At 40.9% G+C, this 26252-nt stretch overlaps 1 protein-coding gene across 7 annotated transcripts in view; it reads left to right on the top strand.

The window, feature by feature from the left end:
• SMYD3 (SET and MYND domain containing 3) overlaps nt 1–26252 on the top strand; it is a 344076-nt gene that overhangs the window by 70979 nt on the left and 246845 nt on the right. For all 7 annotated transcript variants that reach the window (XM_038761108.1, XM_038761104.1, XM_038761103.1 and 4 more), the window contains exons 3-5: nt 1230–1337; nt 2829–2886; nt 5905–6041. In XM_038761108.1, coding sequence (XP_038617036.1) covers nt 1230–1337; nt 2829–2886; nt 5905–6041 — 303 coding nt within the window. The remainder of the gene's footprint in view (nt 1–1229; nt 1338–2828; nt 2887–5904; nt 6042–26252) is intronic.

Raw genomic sequence — 26252 nt, 5'->3', positions numbered from 1 at the left:
GATGAGGGGAGGGGCCAGCTGGCATCCAGATTTTATAATCCTGTTTTGAAGATTTGAAGTTGACTTTGAGTTTAGATGGTTGCTTCACCAAGTCTCGTGGTGGTTGGACAGATACTTCTGGGAATGTTCCTTGGGAGCTTACTTGAAGACATGCTAATGAAATGCTAAATCCCTCATTTAGCCGACAAGACACCGGGCCTGAGAGTCAGGGGACTAGTAGTTAAAACATGGGCCTAGGAATCAGAAGGACCTGGGTTCTGATCGTGGCTCTGCCTCATGTCTTGCTGGGTGACCATGGGCAAGACACTTCAATTCTCTGTGCCTGTTACCTCATTTGTAAGACTGTGAACTCTGTTTGGGATTGTGTCCAACCTGATTAGCTTGTATCTACCCAGTGCTTAATACAGTGCCTGTCACATAGTAAGCAGTTAACAAATACCAGAAAAAAAGTTGTTTTTGCACCTGAGGATCTCAGCCATGTTATGTTTTTGGTTTGCAGTTCTTCAGTTCTTGAGGTGTGGCCACCTGCCTGCAAGTTCATCAGATAATTCAATCAGTGAATGGTATTTATCTAGCACCTACTGTGTGCAGAGCATTATACTAAGCTCAGATCAGACACAGGCCCTAGCCCATGTGAGTTTTTCATGTACACAAGGTAAATAATAAATACCATTGATTGATTATCTCCACCTCTAATCATTTTGGTAGCCCAACACATTGTTCTAGGTGTTCTTATTCTGCTACCCCAAAGTATCCATTCATCCATTCAGTTGTATTTGTTGAGCATTTACTGTGTGCAAAGCACTGTACTAAGCACTTGGGAGAGCACAATGGAACAATAAACAGACACATTTCCTGCCCACAAGTTTGCAGTTTAGAGCTTATTACAGTGCTCTGTGCACTTCATGATCAAGTTTAAAATTCACTAATGTTGTGTGTTTCTTGAATATTAAAGCAGCATTCCTGAAACTTCATATTCATTTTCTAATTTGTTTTGTTCAACTAATGGCCCCATTTAAGGTAGTTAAGATAACTCCATTTTCAATAATGTCATCTACTAAGTTATTACCCAAGCAGTAATGGACTTACCTTGCAGTTTTTTATTTTGAGGTTAAGCAGGTTGAGGAAGTTCAATTAATGTTGATGAACCACATCCTTGTAATCAGTATGAATGAAGGTGAAGTTTGCATAAATCCTGGGCCTTTGTCTTTTTGCTCTTGTCTCTACAGAAACAAGCTTGGCAGGACCACAAAAGAGAATGCAGCTGCCTACAAAGTTCCAAGCCCCGGTTTCCTCCCGATTCAGTCAGACTACTTGGCAAAGTTGTTTTCAAGCTAGTAAGTGAAGCTGTGTACAATTTGCCTGAATTTACGATTCACATTCACAGTCACATTAGGGAGACCAATTGACAAGTCAACATGAGGCCCAGGCTTCATGGCAGAATCTGCTGCTTCCCTCTCCATAGCATCCAGAATGTTGGTAATGAGGTCCAGAATCCTGTCTTTGGAAATGGAAGAATTAGGGTGTTTTCTCGGCTTCTAAGTCACCTTGGAGAAGAGTTGGATACAGATACAATATACCACCTCTCTAGACTAAGTTCATTGTGGGCTGGGAAAGTGTCCACCGCCTCTGATTGTACTCTCCCAAGCATTTAGTATACCATATGCAGTCACTAAATACCGTTGATAGCATTTTGTCATGGGTTTGTCCGTAGTTGAGGGGTTTTATTATCAAAAGCAGAGACAGCTGAATCTCTCTTAGAATCTCATAGAATTGGAATCTCTCATAAACTGTGAGCCCCATGTGGGACAGGGATCTGATTATCTTGTATCTATCCCAGCACTTTGCATAGTACTTGGCACATAGAGTGCTTAATATCTATCATCAATCAGTGGAATGTAAGAGCTGCTTATTGTGTGCAGGGCTCTGTATTAAATGAATATAACAAACTTGATATGCATTCTCCCTGCCCACAAGCAGCATACAGTTTAGACGGAGCCATCATTATTATTGGAAGATTTTTTGCCTTTAAATGGGGTCAGGCTTCCTCAGTGCTCTCTGAAACCATGTTTTCCAGTCTTCCCCACATTTGTCCCTAAATGTGTGGGATATGAGACCCTGCAAAACCTGCCCGATTCTAGACTGGACTCCTTTTTTTACTCTTGAACTTTCCCAGGGGCACTGAGCACTCTGTCCTTGGTGAAAGCATTTTCCAAGACCCTTGCTTTGCCTCAGCTTACCGAGGCTTCTCGCCTTGTAGCCATGCCAGTTTTATTTGAGATAATAGGAAAATGGAACATTTTTTAAAGTACTTACCTAAGTTTATACATTCCTTGTACTTGAAGGTGATTTAAAAGAGTCCAATTTAGGAAAGAAATTGCAGAAAAATAGCTGCCAAATTTGTTTATAAACTTTGAAAATGCTCAAGCCCTCAAACCAATAATGATTATGATATTTATTAAGCAATTATATATGTCAAGGTCTGTGTTCAAACCGTGGGTAAATCCCTGTTACACATGGGGCTCACAGTCTGAGGTATTGAGAGGAGGTATCATCTCTCCATTTTACAATTAAGTGGAATACAGAGTGGACAAATCAATCAATTAGTCATATTTATTGAGCATTTCCTATGTGCAGAGCACTGTACTAAGTGCTAGAGTGAGTACAATAAACAAAAGACTTGCCTAATTCAAAAAGCAGGTTAGTGGCAGAGCTGAGATTAGAATATCTCCTAACTCCTAGCCTTATGTTTGTACTAGTAGGCCAAATTATTATCTAACTGCACGAATTTCATTTTGTGTTTTTTTTTTTCAACTTCTGTTTTACAGCTGAGAGAAACATCTTGTCCTTCAGAGAAACTCTACTCTTTTTCGGAACTGGAATCAAGTAAGTAGATACCCATTATCCTCACTAAATGAATGCCTTCTGGTACTTGATGAATTGCCTGAAGGCCCTTTCTCCCTCTTTCCCTGGTTTCCATCTATGGAATCAGATTTTATTTGTTTTCCAGTTTCACTGAAATGAGAATTTTACAACAGCATATATGTGCCCTCACAAGTTACTTTGAGGTTGTGCAGGGGAGGGAATGGCATTGGAAGAACCCAGCCAAGAGTAGTTACTGAGTTGGCTGGGTATGTAGGTGTGCAATGAGAGTAGTTCAGATTTCAGAAACAGACCACTGTGAGAGCAAGAGCCCTGGTTAATGGGGCAAGAGAAGCAGTTTGCTTTTTTCACTTGGTTTCTTCTCTTTCCTAATGGGCTTGGAGTGTGAGGGTAGGGATAGGTGGCTGACTGTCATGGTCAAGTGATGATGAATGATGGAGTGTCCCTTCAGAAACAATCAAGCAATGAATCAGTGGCATTTATTGAATGCTTAATGGGTGCAGAGTATTGTACTAAGCACTTGGGAAAGTACAATACAGCAGAGTTGGTAGACATGATCCCTGCCCACAGAGAACTTGTGGTCTATTGGGGGAGATGGACATTAAAAGAAATTAAAGATCGGGGAAATAGAGAGTAGTGCTGTGGGGCTGGGGGACTATCAGAGTGCTTAAGGGTTCCCAGCAAAGTGCTCAGGTGAGGCAGAGGGGCGGGTGGAGAGGGGAAATGAGGGTTTAGTCAGGGAAGACCTCATGGAAGAAATGTGATTTTAGGAGAGGAGGTAAGAGTGGAGGATGGTCAAGTATGAAGGCGAGGTGGGGTTGTTGGCCTGAGGGAGGCCAGACAGAAGTGCTGTGAGCCATCTTCCTGGCCCATTTTAACCAGCTATTTTAAGGATTTAATGAACAGGCAAAGTGATAAGAGCATTTTACACCTTCGCATTAGCCAGTTTCCGGCGAAACTGGGCCTCGAATCCAGATCTCCTGATTCCTTGAGTAGTGCTCTTTCCATTGGACCAAGAGCAGGGCTCCTGGCCAGGAACCTGCCTCGGGGCACACCAGCTGGGGTGGAAAGAAAAGCAGAGGTGGCTCCCCCTAAGACTGATTGTTTAGCAATTCACTATTTCTTGGCACCACCATCCCAAGTAATGCTGCAAAAGCTTTCCAAAACCACATGTTAATTCTGGGTGGATTTCACTGTGTCATCTTCACCTACCCAAATCCGTTCTAGGAAGTGACTCACACCTCCATACGTGCACCCCCAAGAGTTCTTAATATTTCTGGGTTGGGGGAAAAAACCCCACTGGAGATTTATGGCTGCATTAACCCAGCTGTCAAAGACAGTGAATTATTATTTCAGAAATCATTTGTTCAACTGTTTTCACAAGGTAATGACTTGAAGCCATACCAGAAAAATGTGGGCCTTACACGAGCCATTCAAAGCCATAGTTGAAGGGGCGCCTGGAACGTAATGTTTGTTCAACTTGCCTTTTTGTCTAGGGTTTGACACAGAGTTGACTACTTGGACACTTATTAATATGACTTATGGTTTCAAATGTAAAAAAATTTCAGTGAGCCATAATGCCATGTAGTCTTTGTGCATTCACTATTAAATAGCTTGAATCGAGCGCCCATTCAGTTCTTATTCTGTGTAGGGTGAATAAGCATATGTTTGCTGCACTTAGGCAAGCAACTAGAGTTTAAGAATTAGTGTTTTAGGTCTCATTTGTTTTTCAGTATTTCAGTATTTAGTAGCTTTCTCCTTCTTGCTCTGTACACAGTAAGCAGTCAACACGATTGACTGAAACACATTATTTCAGAGTCTCGAGGTAGTCATTGACCCAATTTGTAGGAAGAAGAGGTTCATTTTTTAAGTGGTTAGCAGTGGTCCTCATAGATACTGGACACACAATATGACCTCATACTTGTTTGGCCTGACATTCAACGTAACATAATGACATCATGGGTACCATTCTGTGGAAGTTTTTTCCAGATCACCTTTTTTTTTTTCTTAATGATATTTGTCAAGCACTTACTATGAGTCTTATACTGTACTAAGCACTAGGGTATGCACACAATCCCTGTCCCACAGAAAGCACCCAGTTTTAATCCCCTTTTTACAGTTGAAATTTTCCGAGACATAAAGAAGTTAAGGGACTTGCTCAAGTTCACATACGTAAGAGGTGGAGCCAGGATTAGAAACCAGGTTCTCTGACTCCCAAACCTGTGCTCTTTCAAGCTCTTTTTGTGCTCCTTCTCATTTCGCTTTATATAAAGGAGGCTATTTGAGATGGCATATATTGGAGAGGAGCATTTTTTGGGAAAGAAAGCACAGTAATATGTTGGATTTTATTGAGCAGTCTCCATACCAGTAACTGGGCATTAGGGAGAACAGCATGGTGTTAAAAACAACAATAAATGTTGTTTTATTGTTCCTTTTTATTCACCCTAACCCCATGGCACTTATTTACATAACTGAAATTTATTTATTTATATTTTGTCTCTCCCTGTAGCCTGTTGTGGGCAGAGAACGTGTCTACCAACTGTGTTAATTATAGTCTCTCAAGCGCTTAGTACAGTGCACACAGTAAGTGCTCAATAAATAGTCTTGATTGAAGTGAAGCTGCACTTAAATGTTTTGCGTTACAGACTTGAGGAGACTTTATAGAGAAAGCCCTAAATTTCTTCCATCTTAAACTTGCTCACACCTTGGTGGTTTGTTTTTTTAAGGTTTTAATCTTTTATTTCCTTAATTGTGGATGCGTTCGGTAGGGTTGACCTATTAATCCTTGGGGGAGTAGAGTCAGAGACTCTTACCAATCAATCATTGGTAATTAGTGAGTGCTTACTATGTGCAGAGCACTGTACTAAGTGCTTGGAGAGTACAGTGTAACAGAGTTGGTAGACAGTTCCCTGCCCTCAAGTAGCTTAGTTGGAATGAAATTTGGAGTTGGAAATGTCCAGCTGCTGAAATTCTGACAGATCCACAGAAGGTTAGCTTATTCTCCACTTATTCTTCCTTCAGATATTAAAAATCTAAGTGAAGAAAAGAGAGAGGGCCTGGGACACCTTGCCGTGACCTTACAGCTTTACTTGAAAGAAGAAATCCAAGATGCTTCCCAGCTGCCACCTGGCTTCGACATTTTGGAATCCTTCGCCAAAGTAGGTGTTTAAATGTGGTCTCCTGGGATGAGGGGCATATGAGATCAGGGCCAATTTCCTGACCCTTCAGGAAATTGTTTCAGCAGATTCCTGATTAGGTTGACAGTAAACAATAAGGAAGATGGGTTTTCCCATCTTTTAGTGTCCCCATTCTGATTCCTAGTGTTCATGCATGCCTAAATAATTGAGTCTGATATCCTTTCCCAAAGGAATGTTTTAGTGATCATTTAAGAACTTTTAAAATATAGCATGTTAGTCGAGTGTGCATGTTCATGAAAATATTGAAGTAGACACTGTCTAGTATAATATAGAATGTAAATTTTCACTCAGCTTTGCTAGTTTGCCTTTGAAGAATTTTTCATTCCTTGTTCCTGGGAAGGAAATTTCTCCAGTAAGGTAAGAATCTATAGCAATGAAATTAACTGCCAAGTTTTGCATCCTACCACTGCCACTTTAGAGGGAAAATTAATTTTTTGGGCTTTTGAATTATTTGAGTCAATATTTGATAGTGGAATTGAAAAAAATGCTGATAGTTGTGATGAGTTTTTTTGTGGTCTGATTAAATGCTTTCTAGGTGCTTAGCTCTCTATATTTGGAAGTGGAAAAGAGTATTGAATTCAGTTGGGTGGTTCTAGTTTGCAGTTAAAACCATAACCCTTTCCAAAGATGCAAACCCTTTCAAAAGATGCAAACCTTTTGAAAAACTTGATTTACAAGAAAAAAAAATGAACTGGTAATATGAGGGCTCACTGGTTGAAGAATTTGCTTGGTGGTTGGGATGGGCCTGGTATGATTACATTGGAGAAGCCAATAGGTGTCCAGTTATTATAGGAATAAATGTAAATAACTAATGAAGCCTGGATGAGTAGTTCTAATCATGGTGATTTCCTCAGCTAGAGAGTCTTGCCATATGTGTGTGCTTCCTGTTTCTTTTGCAGAAATAATGAAGCTCAAATATTAGCCACTCCTTTTCTTCCATTTTCCAATAGGGAACAGTAGTGTACTTAAACCAGAGGGGATGGCACTTCTGGTGAAGGAGACAGAAGCCGCAAGGTTACAGTGGAATGTATTTTCAATTAAAACAAGTATCCCCTGACAGTAGAGATGTCATTTTTAACTGTGTGCCAGTGTCTTAAGGTTTGACAGTGGGCTTTTCATTTGACACGAGGCAAATTTTATTGCTTCTTTATACAGGTGATCTTATAATAATTTTACTTTTCTCTTATGAAAGGTCTTGACTGTGTTGCATTTGCACAGTTATGATAGAACAAGAAAATTAATAACTTTAATAAATCATATTCTGTTTTGGTCAGCTCCCCATAAACTTATTTTATGGAAACTATAGACGGATGAAGTCTCATACCAATATTAGCCTTTTCTGACAAGTTTTTTTATTATATTTTGTACTGATTTGTATAGGAAGTGTGATTTCTTGCACGTTTGAGAGGTTTAAAATCCTATTAACTAATTGCTGTAGATATTTTATATTGAAGTGAGTATTTAATAAATGGCTAAGGAACGTTTTATAGAGGACTGTGTCTAACCTCAAGCTATAATGAATGGCTCAAGTTAATACAATTTTAAAAATGAAAAAAAATTTTCATGACCAATGAGATAAGGCTCATATACAAGATTTTACCTCCTTAAGGCATCTTTGTTTCTCGATGTTGGATTGGCTGCTTCTTCGTGTTGGAAATGGCCCAGATGACTCTCACCTCTGGGTTCATGAGCTGTATTAGTCTCTTGAGAATATAGCATAGAATTGAAAGAAATGGTCCCTACCCTTAGTAATAGCAATGGCATTTGTTTGGCACTTACTGTGTACCTAGCATTGTGGTAGATGCAAGATAATTAGATAGGCACAGTCCCTGTCCCATACCAGACTCAAGAAATTTATAATCCACTGGGACCTGCCCTACTTCACCAGCAACTTAATTATTATTATCATCATCATTATTATTTGGTATTTAAGTGCTTACTATCTGTCGAACACTGTTCTGTGGTAGATACAAGTTAGGTTGGACACAGTCCTTGTCCCACATAGGGTTCACAGTTTAGGAGAGAGTATAAATTATTGTTAAGGGAGGCAGAGGAAGAGTTTCGGTTATTTAATTTTTGATTATGTATGAGTTCATTCTCTATGTATTACTCATCCCAGGAAAGGGTCTAAATCAATCAGTACTATTTATTCAGCACCTACCTAGGGCCGTGCCCTGAAGCAGAGAATAGAATGAATAGAAATGATCCCTACCTTCATGTAGCTTACAATCTATCGGGGGAGACAAATACTGTTACAGAAAGGAGGAAGGGAAATAGTTTGACGTTTATATAAGTTCTCTGGAGGGTGTGTGAATTGGGTGGATATGTGGAACTCTGCTCACGGGGCCAATGGCTTATGAGTCCACCACTCACAGGAAATATACTGCTATTGTAGCTCCCAGATCTGATGGCTGTTGAAGAGTTCTAAAAGGGCAGAGGGATATAGTTTGGCAAAATGGAGTTAGGAGGATGCTTCCCGAGAGGAGAATGGCTTGTGCTGTGACTCAGAGAAGGGAGAGTTGGTGTAGAGGGGAGTGAACTGGTTCCAGTCGATATCTGTGGTGGACAAAAGCCTAAAGATACACCCCCTTTCTAACGGTTGTTGTGGTTTAGTCCTTGGTGTTGGCCCTAATGAATGTAGATGAGTGAAAACCCAAAAAACAAAGTTTAGTTAACAATTTCTTACAAGTGCCTCCATTAAAGGAAGATGAAAATAAAATTTCACAAGGTATCAAAAGATACCACTGAGTTAATTCATTGAGACAAATGAATACTGAAGAGTCTGTGTTAATCTCCCAGGCAGTGTATTAATCATTATTTGGTCATGTTTCTAAAAGCCCCAATCTTAACATATCTTAATCTGGTGTTGAATTTACTTTGTAGTGAGTGCAATAAATCAATCCCTTTTGTTAGGGGATTTGTGTGTGTGTATGTGTGTGTGTGTGTCATTTTTTTCCCTATAGTTGAAGGTTTTCTTTCTGAAAGTGCATTTAGTTGACTGATTAGCAGTATGATGGATCTGATATTGCTAGTTAAGAAGAATGATTAGTAGACATCAGAGTTGGAAGGAATGGGAATAAATTGGAAGCAAGAGCCTAAGGAGTGTTCCTTCTGCATGTTAGGCATTCATTAAGTTACGCATTCCCATAATTTCATTCATTCATTCATTCAATCGTATTTATTGAGCACTTACTGTGTGCAGAGCACTGTACTAAGCTCTTGGGAAGTACAAGTTGACAACATATAGAGACGGTCCCTACCCAACAGCAGGCTCACAGTCTAGAATGGGGAGACAGACAACAAAACAAAACATGTGGACAGGTGTCAGGTCATCAGAATAAAGAGAAGTAAAGCTAGATGCTCATCATTAAGAAAATAAATAGAATAGTAAATATGTACAAGTAAAATAAATAGAGTAATACATCTGTACAAACATATATACAGGTGCCGTGGGGAGGGGAAGGAGGTAGGGTGGAGGGGATGGGGAGGAGGAGAGGAAAAAGGGGGCTCAGTCTGGGAAGGCCTCCTGGAGGAAGTGATCGCAAAAGAATAAGATCTCATATAATGACTCTCTAGACTAGGAGCTCATTTGTGGGCAGGCATATCTTTATACTATTGCTTTCTCCTAACTGCAGTTTATTACAGTGTCTCTCTTCCTTGCTAGATCATAAGCTCTTTGAGAGCAGGAACTATAGCTAATCATTCTATTCTATTCTTCCCAGGCTTAGTAAAGTGGGCGCTCAATAAATACTATTGATTTTTAGTACCAGTAATGTATATCTGACTGGAAACCTTTATTAAAACTCCAACAACAGGTGAAAAATTATTTTGCTGGGATCATCTCTAAAATTTGCTGTATGAAATATTATTTTTATTCTGTTCAGTCCCACTGAGGTTACTTTTCTGATATCTAATTTCTGAAAAATCAATTTCCTCCAGTTTCACATTTCATGCTCGATGTTTAGAGTGTGAATAAAAAATGGAATAACAGAACTTCTCTGAAAATTAACTTTTGTTTTTACTTTCTGAACCAGTCATATTCTTGATACATTGGAGACAGAGTAAGACTCCAATTAAGCATCCGATTACTGAAATAGTGTTAGAAGTAGCTAGCAAGAAGCAAACTGCTTTTAATATTGAATGCTCTTTTGGGAATGCTGTTGACTATAAAATGCATGACCTATTTCTGAAATCTGTTTGAAATCTGTGTTAAATCAAAATTGCATGCGGACTTCAGATAACCCATCCTAAATATAATTCAAACCATAAGCGTTGATGACTAATACACCATCATCTTCTGTATTGTGTCTGTCTCCTATGGTTACAAAAACATAAATCAATCTAGAAGAAAGTTCACCAAATATAAGCCTCTTGAAGAGATCCCAGCCATTTTGAGATGTATACCTCACTATCCAGCATAGGCAGAATGAACTATGCGTCACTGTCATTTTTTATTTTTATTCTGGATCCTCAGTTCAATTTTTAAATCAGAAAGAAATAATAATTGTGGTACTAGTTAAGAACTTACTATATGCCAGACACTGTACTAAGCACTGGGGTAGTTACAAGGTAACTGGGTTGGACACAGTCCCTGTCCCATATAGGGTTTACAGTCTTAACTGAGGCACAGAGAAGTGAAGTGATTTGCCCAAGGTCACACAGCAGACAAATGATGAAAGTGGATTTGGAACCCATCTCCTTCTCCCAGGCCCATGCTCTATCCACTGGACCACACTGTGCCCCATCTCATTCTGTATCCACTAGGAATTCTTATACCTGGCTGCTTGTGGCCTCATTTTGTGAGAAGAATATTACCTTTGGGATAATGAGAGACTGGGATAATATCTGTTATTGCTTGAGGGGCTCTAGTTCCGGGAGAGACACATTTTAGAGGCTGTGTTGACGAGCTCAGTTGAATTTCACTGCCGTGGCACTGAAGTAAAGTAGTAAAGAAAGCAAGCTCTTGAATTAATAAAATGATGAATGATCTAATTATAAACTTGATGTGAAATGACAGTATGATAACTTTGACTGCATTACCAAATTATCCCAATGCCTGATCAAATGGGACTGGATTCTATTAAGGAAAAAGAAGCCATTAAATATTGAGGATTAAAAGTGAGCAAACCCACCAGGAAATCTAATCTCTGCTCATTTGGCTGGTGTGGGAATTGGGGGTGAGAGAGGGGAGTTTTGGGTCCCTACTGAGCATTGGCTTGAGCCTGTATTGATTGCGATGTCACTACTCCCTCAGTTTTAAATAGCCCAGCAGTCTAAGATATTTAAGTCTGTGGATCCTGGCATTCTAATTATAGAATGCTGATACATGTATGATATATATTATTTCATTAAATTATTTACAACAAATTAGCTTTCTGAAGGAACTCAACAGCAGATTTCTTAAGAATGTTCTCCTGCATTTTCTGAGTTCGTATCTCTTTGTAGCCATCTCTCATTTGAATCACAGTGAAGATGGTGTTTTTGAATTAGTGAAAAATGACCAGGGTGCATGTATTTCCAAAACCAGGGCTGCCGCAAGTGTGATTGATGGAACTGCTTGTTTACTTGTACTGATGTCTGTCTCCCCTCTTCTATACTGTGAGCTTGTTATGGGCAGGGATTGTCTCTCTTTATTGCCGTATTTTATTTTCCAAGCATTTAGTACAGTGCTCTGAACACAGTAAATACAATTGAATGAATTGGGTAAATGAATGAACTGGAACTTGAGTCTCAATAGTCAGCCTACTAGCTTCTGGTTGCATATTTCTCCAAGATCTGGTCCCCCTCTTTTTTTTTTTTCAATCAATCAGTGGTATTTGAGTGCTTATTGTGTGCAGAGGACAGTTCTAAGCATTTGGGAGAGTACAGTATAACAGAGCTAGTAGCCCTGCCCTCAGTGAGTTTACAGTCTAGAGAACTGTAAGTTTTTAAAACTTTTGAGTTCTTCTAATCAGTGCCCTAGAATTTCATTTTCCTGGAAGTTTGTAGGGCCTAATGGCAGACTTATCTAGTGCATCTCCCCCTTCTTCTGGTCAGACACCATCTGAACCATCAAATAATTCTCTGAGATAGGATTGCCAAAAATCTCAGGGAACAGGTAAAGGTGGTCCTTATATCCAAGGAGTTCTTCCTACTGTCTACCCAAAGTTCCCCAGTGGCAACCAAATATGAGCCCATTCCCACTCACACTGTCCAAGAGGAAAACCAAGAGCAGCTGCTCACTGCCATTCTCATACCATCTCTCCAGGAAACATCGGCTTCCTAAAGTTCTTTCCTTAATCAGTGGTATTTAGTTAGTGCCTACTGTGTGTAGGGCACGGTACTAAGTGCTTGAGAAAGTACAATGTTGTATAATACAATAGTAAAATGTTCTATTTTACTCTCCCAATGGCTTCATACAATGTTCTCCACACATTAAGCACTAAATAAATGTGATGTGACTGATTGATTGTTTGGCTTCTGGCTCTTGGGGGACTTACCTGTACCAGGAAGGGAGGTTGGGGCCGGGCCAAGAAGTGGAGCCCAAGAAAATTGGGAACACTGAGGGTTGAGCCAAGAGGAGTCATGGTCAGGAGTGTGTTGGGCCAACAGACATTTGATCAAGTGTCTCCTGGTCTTCTGACTTGCCTGCAGGCAACAGCCCCTTGTGGGCAGCCAGGACTGATTTGGATGCAGGTGCCCCCGAGAAATGGATCAAAAAGCAACTAAGGTTTGCAAAACAGTCCATCAGCATGTCACAGTCCTTAAAACATTGTGTCCGTTCCCCCCCCCCCCCGCACACAGATTTCTCATTGCCCTGTCTTGTTGGCTCAGACAAAAATTCCAAGTTCAGGGGGTTTGGTGACCTCCATGGGTATTTTTTCCAGGTTTTGTCTCCACATGACTAATGCATTTTCCCTCTAATTAGGAAGCTTGAACTGAGTATGTGTAGATATATGAGGAATGCTCCTCCAGTTTGGGCAGGGAGCTGCTGATCGATGTCGGTTGACAAACATGGCTCTCATGGAGAATTCAGTGAGACACAAAGGTTTCTTCTCAGCCTGGGTTTTCCCCTCTGAGGCCACCCTGAATCATTTTACCAACCTATCAGGTAAATTAGCCCAGAGACTGTAAGCTCCTTGTGGGCAGGGAATGTGTCTGTTAGATTGTTGCATTGTATCTCCCACATGCTTTTATAGTGCTCTCCAAACAGTAAGCACAATAGATACGATTGATTGAAGCCATTATTTTTTTCCAGGGAACTTCCACCCATCCGACTGACTGCCGGCCTAGGGTCTGAATAAGACTAAGATGAAGCGGAGTTGGTTTGCTTAGTGATTTGCCATTATTTCTCTTTCTTCCTCTTTTTCCCTCTCTTTCCCTCTGGCATGATATGATGTCATGTTTCAGCATTGGGTTTTTAACTTAATATGAAAATAGCTTTCATATGTGGGTTGTATTTGTTTTTGCTGGACAGCATGGGCTGATCTTGACAGTGACATTGGAAGGTTCTACCTTCCTCCAGGAGGCACGGACAGGGTGGTAAGTGACGGCACTTGAGGATGCACAGACTTCATCGTCATCATCAATCGTATTTATTGAGCGCTTACTGTGTGCAGAGCACTGTACCAAGCCCTTGGGAAGTACAAATTCCCAAGAGACTTCCAGACTCGGATGGTGGTGTGTTCATTATCTCAGGTGGGGTCTAATAATAATAATAGTAATGATGTCATACCAGACTTTTTGTGGTATTTGTTAAGTGTTTATTTTTTGCCAAGCACTGTTCTAAGCGATAGGGTAGATCGAAGCTAATAAGGTTGGACACAGGCCATGTCCCGCATGGGGCTCAGTGTGTTAAGCCCCATTTTACAGATGAGGTAACTGAGGCCCAGTGAAGTGACTTGCCCAAGGCCACACAGCAGACAAGTGGGAGGAGTCGGAATTAGAACTCGGGTCCTTCAGACTCCCTGGCTTGTGCTCTATCCATTAGGCTGTGCTACTTCCTAATCTGAAGACTTTACTGTAGCCTGCCCAGACTTAGAGTGTTTCTGTACTTCCCCTCATTAGTTCTAGGACCATTGCATTCCCTTCCCAAGCCCCTGTAAACGTGGGCATTGTTTTCAAGCCACTGAACTTGCTGGTGGGAACTGAGGAAGCAGGAGGCTGGGTGCTCAAAATGAAGATATTGGACATAAAGATGGGTGGTGGCAAATCTGAACCAGGAAATAATAATAATGATATAATAATTGCATATAATATATAATAATTAAGGTATTTGTTCAGCGCTTACTATTTGTCAAGTGCTGGATACTGTCCTTGTCCTACATAGGGCTCACAGTCTAAGTAGGAGGGAGAACAGGTATTGAATCCCCACTTTACAGATAAGGAAACTTAGGTACAGAGAAATTAAATGACTTGCCCAAGGTCACACAGCAAGCAATTGGCAGAAAGGGGACTAGAACCCAGGTCTTCTGACTCCCAGCCAGTGCTCTTTCCACTGGGCTATGTGGTATAAAACCAGATCCTAGACATGAATCACAAGTTCACAAGTTAGTAGGGTTAGCTAATCTTGTATGGAACCCCCTTCACCTCCCAAATGTCAGTGTGCAAATCATTATAAATTAGCAAGACTGTGCTAAATTAATCCTTTAAGCAGCAACAGATTGAGATGGAAATAAATGACCTTTTAGTTGGGGGTGATAGAGAATAGGGTAATGGTAAACTAGCTGATGGTGAATAGTTATATAATTCATGTGATTAACCTTCCTTCTACCAGTGCATAGCAAATCACTAAATTATACATTCTAAATTAAAGGGGAAACCATCGCGAAGGTGCACTTTTGGCCCAAACTCGGCAACAAAAACAGTATTTTTCTTTGAAAATAGTCATAAATTCATTTTTAGATTATCAAATCAGTTTAGATGCTCTATTGAAACAAAATAACCAGCCACTGAAATTTCAGAGTTCCTCAAAGAAACATAATCTATTTGGCTTAATTTTACTTGGAATAGTCTCTCAATACAAAGATGTATCAGAGTGGATATTATTAGTTCTAGAGGGACCAGTAAAAAGTTAGATTGCTCATGGAAATTTTCAATTAAGTTACAATAGTCTGATATTTGCTTCTGCTCAATCTTGGGTATTCCAACTAAATATTAATTTGCATCGTGAGGCAATTTCCCTGTCACTGATTCAGTTGTAAAATAAAAACAAGACATTATGCATTCTGTTTTAGAAATATGGGTGATGTTGATTCTTACATGCTTGATCTTAAGCAGTGAGTAGGTTGGCATTGGAGGCATAAAGTGAGCGGGCTGGGTTGTAGTAGGAAATCAGTGAGATAAGAGAGGAGGGGATGAGCTGATTGAATACTTTAAAGCTGATGTTGAGGAGTTTCTTTTTGGCATGAAAGTGTACCCTTCACTCTCAGGGACCGACAGGCTCCGATTATTTAGTCCAACAGTTGTAACTGTGCTTTACAATGAAGTAGCAAAGTTGTAGCCTAGAATTATTCCAGACTAAAACAGAGCCGGTTTAAATGTGGATTTGTTATTGCTCATATTAGTTGAGGGGAGCCTGTTTCCCAATGAGGCTGATTTTGACAATTGGATAATTGCAGGGATGGGATTAGAGTTCTGGAAATCCATTTTCTAGTTGATAAGTGAACTGGCATTCTCTATTGTTTTCTTCAGAGTAGTGATGATGACAGACAAAGGTGCAGTTGTGTTGAAAAGAATCCAACTTGAAAAATTGTTTCTAATTTAGGGGCCTTTTGTGAAAGAGAAGCCATCTTCATCTTTGAAGCCCAATTAGGGCTGTTTGCCTGTGTAAACAGCAGTTCTGTGTTTCCTCCAAAACACAAAAGGCTTTGTTTATTGTTGGTCCTTGCCTAAACAATCCTTGTGAATGGTGTGTAGCTCATTAATTCACATCTAAGGTTTCTAGTGGTCTTTTCAAATGAGGGGAACAGATCTGGAGTGGAATCAACATAGTGGAATTTCATTGTGTTAATGGGTGACAGAACCTCAGCCACACTGTTTACATTTAATGTAAAAATTTTGGCTTACCTCCACAGCTTTCACCACCGAAAAATTCCACTTGACAGAATTCAAATATTCATTCGCTCATTGTCAAATATTTATTGAGCACTTACTGTGTGCAGAGCACTGTACTAAGCTCTTGGGAGAATACAGTACAACAATAAACAGACACATTTCGTGTCCGCAACAAGTTTACAGGCCCTGAAAAAACCTGGGAGATTTATCCAATCTTTCCCTGAATTTGCATCACAATATTGTGGTTGGAACTGGCCCATCTGGCCTGCTCAGTAGATATCAAACAACCAAAGTTACTTGAGTGCAAACGTGTAGAGCACTGTACTAAGCACCGGGAGAGTACAATACAACTAGAATGGCATTTTCTGCTGAACATGTAGGGATTGTGGCAACCATTATGGAAAGAGCACAGGCCTGAGGTCAGAGGATCTTAATCCCAGCTCCACCACTTACCTGCCGTGTGAACTTGGGCAAGTCACTTCACTTCTCTGTGCCTCAGTTCCCTCATCTGTTCTCCTTCCTTCTTAGAATATGAGGCCCAGGTGGGGCCTGATCGTCTTGTAACTACCCCAGCGCTCATTCAGTGCTTGGCACATATAATCGCTCAATAAATACCACAGTTGTTGTGCATATCCATTCAGTTGGTCAAGCAAACAGGCATGAGAGCATGCTTGCTCAGGGAAGGGGCTTAGTATCTTGGCCAAGGCACAGAAATATGTGGAGGTACTAGAAAAGAGAACCTGTTGACTTATTCTGTCCAAATGAATACAAAGATGGACTCTGTGAGGAGGTAAAGCAGCATGGTGTAGTGGATAGAGCACGGGCCCGAGAGTCAGAAGGTCATGGGTTCTATTCCTGGCTCCTCCACCTGTCTGCTGTGTGACACTGGGCAAGTCACTTCACTTCTTTGGGCCTCAGTTATCTCATCTGTAAAATGGAGGTTGAGACTGTGAGCCCCACATGAGACAGGGACTGTGTCCAATTTGATTTGGTTGTTTCTACCCCAGCACTTACTACAGTGTCTGGTACATAGTAAATGCTTTACAAATGCCATTATTATTATTAATAATAATATCAAATTATTATTATCATCATCATTATGGAATTGCTATGTATTGAACACTGTACTAAGCACTGGGGTAGATTCAAGATAATCAGGTTGGACACAGTCCCTGTTCCAGATGGATCTCACAGTCCAAGTAGTAGGGAGAACAGACATCACATCTCCATTTTACAGACCAGGAAACAGAGACACAGAGAAGTAAACTGGCTTTCCCAAGGCTACCCAGCAGGCAACTGGCAGAGCCAGGATTAGGAACCAGGCCTTCTTGACTCGTAGGCCTGTGTTCTTTCTACTAGCCAACGCTGCTCCAAATATCAGGGCTGTTACACAGAACCCAAATCTCAAGCCTGTTAAAGGGCTGGCTCCCAGCTGGGAGTTGCTTGTAAAACTCTGTCAAGGGAATTTGGCACTCTCAATCAATCAGTCGTATTTATTGAGCACTTACTGTGTGCAGAGCACTGTACTAAGCGCTTGGGAAGTCCAAGTTGGCAACATATAGAGACAGTCCCTACCCAACAGTGGGCTCACAGTCTAGAAGGGGGAGACAGAGAACAAAACCAAACATATTAACAAAATAAAATAAATAGAATGGATATGTACAAGTAAAATAAATAAAGTAATAAATATGTACAAACATACATATATACAGGTGCTGTGGGGAAGGGAAGGAGGTAAGACGGGGGGGATGGAGAGGGGGACAAGAGGGAAAAGAAGGAGGGGGCTCAGTTTGGGAAGGCCTCCTGGAGGAGGTGAGCTCTCAGTAGGGCCTTGAAGGGAGGAAGAGAGCTAGCTTGGCGGATTTTGGGAGGGAAGGCATTCCAGGCCAGGGGGTTGACGTGACTCTCCAAACCCACTTCCTCTTGGGAGCCCTTTTGTGGTTGAGATAATGGGGAGTTTTGGAGGGCTGGGAACAAGGAGAGATGCAGGTGGGGGAGAATTGGGGAAACACAAGAATTGGATCTTAGGAATTATACCTGTAGTCACTTGGCTGTTTCTGGTTATTTTTCTGCCCATATATCACCTCTAGTTAATGTGCTTCTTTTTTGCCTTTGGTCAGGTTGCTTTCTCCTTTACCTTTTTGCCTCCCAGCAGTCAAATGTGTTGAACTTCATTTAGTGCTTAGCTCAGCACCATGCTCATGTGGGCACATAATAGGTATTGATGACTCTGATAATAGATTCCTGAAAGGAAGAATTAATCTCTCTGCCTTCATTCTTGATAGATAGGATAATCTTGGTAAATTGGTTCCAGTTTTGTTTAATTGCTGTAGAAATCGTTGGTGAGATGCAGATCACTTGTATTAAGATAAAGAAAATTTTGGAAAGGTTTCTCACATACAGGACTGAATCAGCATCCTTATAAAGACAGCCTGAGAAGAATAGGACTCTTGCGCCTGGAAAGACAAAGGCTGAGGAAGGGGCAGGATTGAAATCTGCAGAACCACAGATGGCGTGGGCAGAGTGAATACTAAGTTCATGTGCACCAAATTTCACCTGCCAGAACTGGAGACACCTATTGAAGGGAGAAGGTGACAGGATCAAGACAAACAAAAGGAAACACTTTTTCACAGAGTGGATGATGAGTTTATAGAACTTGTTACCATGGAAAGTAGGACAAGCAGAAAACATCAGTAGGTTCAGTATGCATTATCAGTATCCAAAGCAACAGTGGTTGAGTAGTTGAGTACCTACGGTGTGCCAAGTACTGTACCGGGAATTCTTTTATTTTTATGGTACTCGTTAAGCGCTTTACTATATGTCAAGCACTGTTCGAAGCACTGAGGTAGATGCAAGGTAATCAGGTTGGACCTGGTCTCTGTCCCGCATAGGGTTAATATACTATGTCAGAGGGAGGAGGATATGTCAGAGGGAGGAAGATTTAATCTTCATTATGCAGATGAGGGAACTGAGGCAGAGAGAAGTGAAGTTAGTTGCCCAAGGTCACACAGCAGACAAGTGGCGCAGCTGGGATCAGAACCCAGGTCCCCTGATTTCCAGGCTCGTACAAATTCCACTAGGTCATTATTCTTCCACTAGGCCAGGTTGCTAGGTGCAGTGGGGCAGAAAATGGGTCATTAAATAGAAAAATTAAGACCTTTAGGAGTGGTGATGGGGGGTGGGGGGTGAGTGGTATGAGTCCGTGCTTACTTTATGTAATTTTTTTCTCCAAATTCTGATTAAAGCTTGCCCTCTCCCTGACTTTCCCATCTCTGTTGACGGCACTACCATCCTTCCCGTCTCACGAGCCCGCAACCTTGGTGTCACCCTTGACTCCGCTCTCTCATTCACCCCTCACATCCAAGCCGTCACCAAAACCTGCCGGTCTCAGCTCCACAACATTGCCAAGATCCGCCCTTTCCTCTCAATCCATACTGCTACCCTGCTCATTCAAGCTCTCATCCTATCCCGTCTGGACTACTCTATCACCCTTCTCTCTGATCTCCCATCCTCATGTCTCTCCCCACTTCAATCCATACTTCATGCTGCTGCCCGGATTATCTTTGTCCAGAAACGCTCTGGGCATGTTACTCCCCTCCTCAAAAATCTCCAGTGGCTACCAATCAATCTGTGCATCAGGCAGAAACTCCTCACCCTGGGCTTCAAGGCTGTCCATCACCTCGCCCCCTCCTACCTCACCTCCCTTCTCTCTTTCTACAGCCCAGCCCGCACCCTCTGCTCCTCCGCCGCTAATCTCCTCACCGTACCTCGTTCTCGCCTGTCCCGCCATCGACCCCTGGCCCACGTCATCCCCCTGGTCTGGAATGCCCTCCCTCTGCCCATCCGCCAAGCTAGCTCTCTTCCTCCCTTCAAGGCCCTGCGGAGAGCTCACCTCCTCCAGGAGGCCTTCCCAGACTGAGCCCCGTCCTTCCTCTCCCCCTCGTCCCCCTCTCCATCCCCCATCTTACCTCCTTCCCTTCCCCACAGCACCTGTATATATGTTTGTACATATTTATTACTCTATTTATTTATTTATTTATTTATTTTACTTGTACATATCTATTCTATTTATTTTATTTTGTTAGTATGCTTGGTTTTGTTCTCTGTCTCCCCGTTTTAGACTGTGAGCCCAATGTTGGGTAGGGACTGTCTCTATATGTTGCCGATTTGTACTTCCCAAGCTCTTAGTACAGTGCTCTGCACATAGTAAGCGTTCAATAAATACAATTGATGATGATGATGATTAAAGCATGGATAATTATGGTAGTATTTTTTTGTAAAGTTTCCCTGGTCAGCTCACCAGAGACCCTGACTCTCTTGCCCAAATTGGGACACTAAGTCAACCAAAGGCATCTCCAAGAGCAGGAAGATGAAGGAAAGGTAATTAATGATGGGAATACATAGGATGTGAAGGGTACTGGGCCATCTGGCCGAAGCCGAAACTGTAAACCGGGAGTACTACTTAGGATGTTTTCCAATTATGTGGGCAGATACCCTTAAAAATAACTGGATTTATTGTGCCTTCATTCTATACACTTTGGAAGGGCTGAGTCAGAGGATAAGCAACGAGGCCTATCAGAAAAAGCCTGGGCCTTGGATTCAGAGGAGCTGGGTTCTAATTACAACTAAGCCACTTGTCTGCTGTGTGACCTTGGGTAAGTCACTTCACTTCTCTGCCCTCCAGTTACCACATCTGTAAAGTGGGAATTAAGACTGTGAGCCCCATGTGGGACATGGACCATGGACTGTGTCCAACCTAATTATCTTGTATCTACCCCAGTGCTTAGTTCAGTGCCTGGCACATAGTGAATACTTAACAAGCACCATTTTTTTTTAAAAAAGGACAAGTTAAAAATGGTAGCTAGTACAGCACTAGCTATGAGGATGGATGTCAAGGAGAGTGACTTCATTTTTCCTCCAAGCATCCCTTTGGTGTCATTGTTAGAGACAGACTACTAGGTGTAAATTCTCTATATTGTAAATTCACTGTCAGCAGGAAACGGGTCTACCAACTCCTCATATTGTACTCTCCCTAGTGTTTAGTACAGTGCTCTGCACACGGTAAATGCTCAATAAATATGATGGATGGATGGAAGAGCCATTGCTAGTCCAAAGCCCTTGCACTTGAATTAGGGCATTCAAGTCACATAGGTGCTAATGCTGTAGCTCCATAACCTAGTAGGTGGTTGCCTTGATAACCATAGAGAACTCCTTGTTAGCTTGGCATTTTTCAGGATTTTTTTTTATGGTAATTATTAAGCTCTTAAGCTCTTAATTATTAAGAGCTTACTATGCACAAGCACTGTACTAAGCTCTGGAGTAGATACGAGCTAATCCGATTGAACACAGTCCTTATCCCTCATGGGGCTCACGGTCTTAATCCCAATTTTACAGAGAGGTAACTAAGGCCCGGAGAAGATAAGTGACTGGTCCAAGATCACACAGCAGACAAGTGGCAAAGCTGGTATTAGAACCCAGGTCTTTTGGCTCCCAGGCCTGTGCTCTATCCACTAGGCCATGCTAATTTCTCCTGGGCCTGTACACCTTGTACAAGCCCTCAAGAGTTCATAGGTCAGGAACCTCCACCAGTGATGTCATAACCTCAGGAGACGTTTCACTATTTGCAGAGCTAGGACTAAAACCCAGGTCTCCTGATTCCTAGAGTCGCAGTCTTGTCTATTTGGAGCCTACCGTCCCCATGATAGGATGATGTTTGCGTGTGCTAGCCCAGTCCTGTCAATCAATCAATCAATCAATTGCCCAAGACTGCGCACCTCATGTAGCATTCTACTCTGGGCCCTGTAGCCTCAAATTGGCAAGATATGAGGGTCGAAGGAGGTACAAAATAAAATCCTGGCAGTGTGGACTAAGGAAGATGAAATAGAGTCAAAATTGTCCTTAATTTTCTGGAATTTTATCCCACTGACTCAGGTTAAATATGAGAATGAATTCCCAGAGTTTCTGTTAAGGAATTGGCTAGCTGAAAGGGAATAGACCAAGGATTTGACTGCAGCACAATAACAAAATGATTCACCTGCAAATATTTTAGTTACTCTTTGTTACTGCCTAAATCTTCTCCAGCTCCACTATTCCTGTCCCTCACCCCTCTGCCCTCAGCTCTAAGCATGACATTTCATGACATCTCTGGTTTTATTAAAACGTGGATGTGTTCAAGGAAATAGAGGAAAAAAAGCCCTGGAGATTTTAGGCTGAGACATTTATTACAAAATATGCTGACTGCTCATGAAATGGATATTATTTTTGGAAGGCCATTGTAATGTTGTTTTAATTATTTAAGAAGTGAACGGACACTTTTCAGTGAGCTCGTTAAGAGAAGCAAGCCTTCCAACTCTTAGGGGAATAGTTAGCAGAGCCTATTTACAGAGGACCACTAGTTAAAGCTACAGTTTCTGGGTCATTGGTTACTGGGTTTTTTTTTGACATTTTGTTCTTTTCTGTTTTTATTTTCAATGATGCTGGAATCCCAGAGCCCTGGAACATTTGATTAATGCTGTCATATTGAAGCCATTTAATCTTCCTTTGGCTAGCAGCTGCTTTCTATTCACTAGATTGAAAATAAAATTCTAAGGTGCCTTTCTGACACCATAAATTTTCAATCTGAGGCATTCTGATAGTAAGGTCCCATTTGTTGTGCGACATTTTTATTAGGCAGCTTAGTACAGTGTGTGACTTCTCTTCAGACTGTCTTTTTTGGTTTGATGGAAGCTTGTTCCTCTGCTAGGAACGACCATCTTTTTTCACAGTGTGAACATGGGAGCCACAGGCTGACAATAGCAGTTTCTAATATTTAATATGTATTAGTTTGAGCACCTCTTACCATGAATGTATAGGTGGTAAAGAAGTGAGTAAAGTGGTTTGACTCTGCGTAATAATACACACACTGAGCCATATATTCATTGGTTTTACTTTGCTTTTTTCTGCTGTATGCTAAACTTGTGGCATTATTTTCTAGAGATGAATAAATCCCTAATTTGAATTCTCCAAAACATTTATCAGCAACAGAGATACAGATGGAATTTCACAGAAGCAGCATAGTCTAGTGGAACGAACACCTACCTGGGATACAAGGGACCTGGATTCTAATCCTGACTCTGCCATTTGCCTGATGTGTAATCTTGAGCAAGTCACTTAACTTCTCTGGCCTGTCTGTTTTTATCTGTAAAATGGGATTAAAAACCTTTTCTGCCTCCCTCCTAGGTTTTGAGCTCTATATAGGGCAGAGACTGTGTCTGATCTGATTATCTTTATCTGCTCCAGTGCTGCACACATTGCGTGTCACATAGTAAACATTTAACTTATACCTACTGTCCTGACTCCCTGGCTCCCCTTTTTTCTACTAAACTAAGTGGCCTCTCAGAACCACCGTTTCATCATTCATGTTGCTCTGCTTCTCACTTAAATAGGCTATAGTCTTAGTAGTTTGGCTTAAACATAACTATCTCAGAAAAGTTTGGATATATGAGTTTATCCCAAAGTAATAATAATAATAATGCTATCATCCAAAAGGTGAGTTTTTACTCTGATCCTTTTGCAACACTTTCCATCCAGTTGTTGACATTATTCACATTAGATTGTAAGCTCCTAGAGGGCAGGAGTCATTCATTCAATCGTATTTATTGAGTGCTTACTGTGTGCAGAGCACTGTACTAAGTGCTTGGATCATATCTACCTACTCTTTGTATTGTCCCAAGCACTTAGGGCAGTTCTTTACACACTGTAAGTACTCAATGCCACTGATTTACTACCTAGGTGAGTGGAGATAGAAGGTTCTTTCTAGCAGATTGAAGATAATTAGATTGTATTTATTGAGCACTTATTGTGGGCAGAACACTGTACCAAGTGCTTGCAAGAGTACAATATAACCAAGTTGGTAGACACACTGCTTGTGTTGAATGAGTGCTGGCTGGGAAGGACAGACTCAAGGTCAGAGAAACCCATGATCTTAGAGTGGCCACCAAGAGTGAAAGCCCCTGCGTCGGTAAAGAGCACTGCAGAGGCAGAGGGTTTTTGTTTTTCCACAGAACTCCAAGTCCACAGTTAGTGTCCAGCAGACCCACAGCTCAGTTTTTGCAAATCACTGCTCAGAGAGTGCATCTGTTAGAAATTGTTAGAAATCAGTCAGAAACTGGCTCTAAAAGTTTTAGGCAACCCATTGGTGTAAAACATAAATGTTTTACCAAAAAATGAGTTCATTATTGTAGAAAGCTCAGATGAGAGGATTTTACTTTTCTCTGCACCTATGCTAGGGTAATTGATCTTGGAGTGGCCACTCAGCGATAAACCATAACAGATTGTGAGTCTGTCTCACTGCTACGAAAGCCAGTTTTAACAGCTGGTAATCCATTAGAGCTAAGCCTAGACAGGAAGCCTTGTTTGGGAGCTTTTTGAATGGGTACAAGTTGTCATTTTTTTTAGCAAGAAGCAGCATCAATCTTAATTTATTAAGGTAGGAAAGGGCTCAACGAAATCTTATTTTGATTGTTGATTTATTTTTCTGGAAATTTGATTTTTTTTTTCTGGTTTGGTGGGGTAAAGAAAATATTAGGGCAGTTTAAGTAAACCATAGAGATTGACAGTGTTGAGTATTTCTCGTATATCGAGAAATTTGTCTAAACCTTGAAAATTTGATTTGTAATGTAGGCCGGGAGGAGAAAATTGCTTTAAAGAGCTATTGAGAGTAACAGTACAGAGGGCCTTGCAAACCAATAGGGTGAGTGACTAGCTCATCTATCAACTGCGACTCTTTACCAGCTGGAACGTAATGAGAACTTTTGTAATTTGGCTTTGTTATAGTTGGGTGCTGCTACTTGGTGAGATTTGAGGAGCATGTTAAAAGGGAGATGTAGGCCTTTGTGCAAGCTTATATCTTATGAGAAGGGTTTTTTCGTGCTTTTTTTTTTAGGAAACATTAGAGATACTTTTTTTTTATACCAATGAAATGTATATTTAAAATAGATTTATGAATTATGCTCATTATGGAGTGTGTAGACTATTTTCTTTCAAAATGGATAATTACGGTCAATGATATTTTTTTATAAAGCAAAAACTCTTCTGTTAACGAAAGCCCCCTGTAAATCTTGTGAATATGTTCATAGTTGGAGGTTTATGCATTCATTCTAAGTTGTCCTGCATGTCTAATGCAGTTTTTATTTTTACTTTTCCCTTCATCTTCTCATGTTGACAGTCTGTCCTTCATGTAGACAGAAGAAAGTGACTTTTATCTGCATATTGGAAAATGAAAACAGTGTGACTTGGTCATTTTGAGTTTTCTAATGTAATCTTCTTGTTAAATTGCCACGACCTTTAATGTTCCAACTAAAAAGGGATGCTTTGTGCTTTATTGCTGATAAGAAAAAAATAGCTCTGTGCCTAAGCTGGTGCTGAAAAATGGGCTTTAATGTCTTTCTTTAAAATGCTTTTAATTTTAATATATTTTCCCTAAAGCAATTTAATGCTTTTTCCTATAAGAATTTGAAATAATATGTGATAAATAAGTTCTCAATAGACTGAATATTTAGTGGCTTGGTGTACTCCTGTTTCAGAAGGAAGGAGCCACAGGGCCTAACACTGGGAATGGTTGAGGAGTCAGCTGCTATTGAGGAAGATTTGGCAGAGGACATACATTTGCAGCTGCCTCAAACTAAGGAAAGTGCCAGAGTTTCCTTCTATTACACAGGACTTTGTTCTTAGAAAGAGAAGTTCAAAGCAAATCTGTTTTCCCATAGAAAATACAATTGATGGAAAATGAGAGGTTAGGTTTCAGAAGCCTTCAGGCTATAAAAGCAGCAAGAGAAGGCACATTTTTCAGGTCTGGAATCTAATCCTCTTTTTAAAATATATTTTTTAACACCTATATATGCACATGTGCATGCATGCAAACACATATGCACAAAACACGCTCCCCACCTCAGCTTGGCTCTAACTTTTGCTCAGCTGGACCCTTGGGTTAAAATGATGGCATCAGGGAGTTTTCCAGAAAAAGCAATCTAGGTCATATTGCTTGGGGTAAGCATTTAGGTATCTTGAGGCCAGAGAGGGTTTGTTGAAGGTGAGAATCAAAAGCTTAGGTGATAAACTTTTGGGATCACTGGCGCCTAGGTACACCCAATTCTCCTT

The sequence above is a fragment of the Tachyglossus aculeatus genome, chromosome 19 (assembly GCF_015852505.1).
Source record: "Tachyglossus aculeatus isolate mTacAcu1 chromosome 19, mTacAcu1.pri, whole genome shotgun sequence".
Taxonomy (NCBI): domain Eukaryota; kingdom Metazoa; phylum Chordata; class Mammalia; order Monotremata; family Tachyglossidae; genus Tachyglossus; species Tachyglossus aculeatus.
Note: the sequence above shows the minus strand (reverse complement) of the source record. Positions and strands in the feature narration are given on the sequence as shown.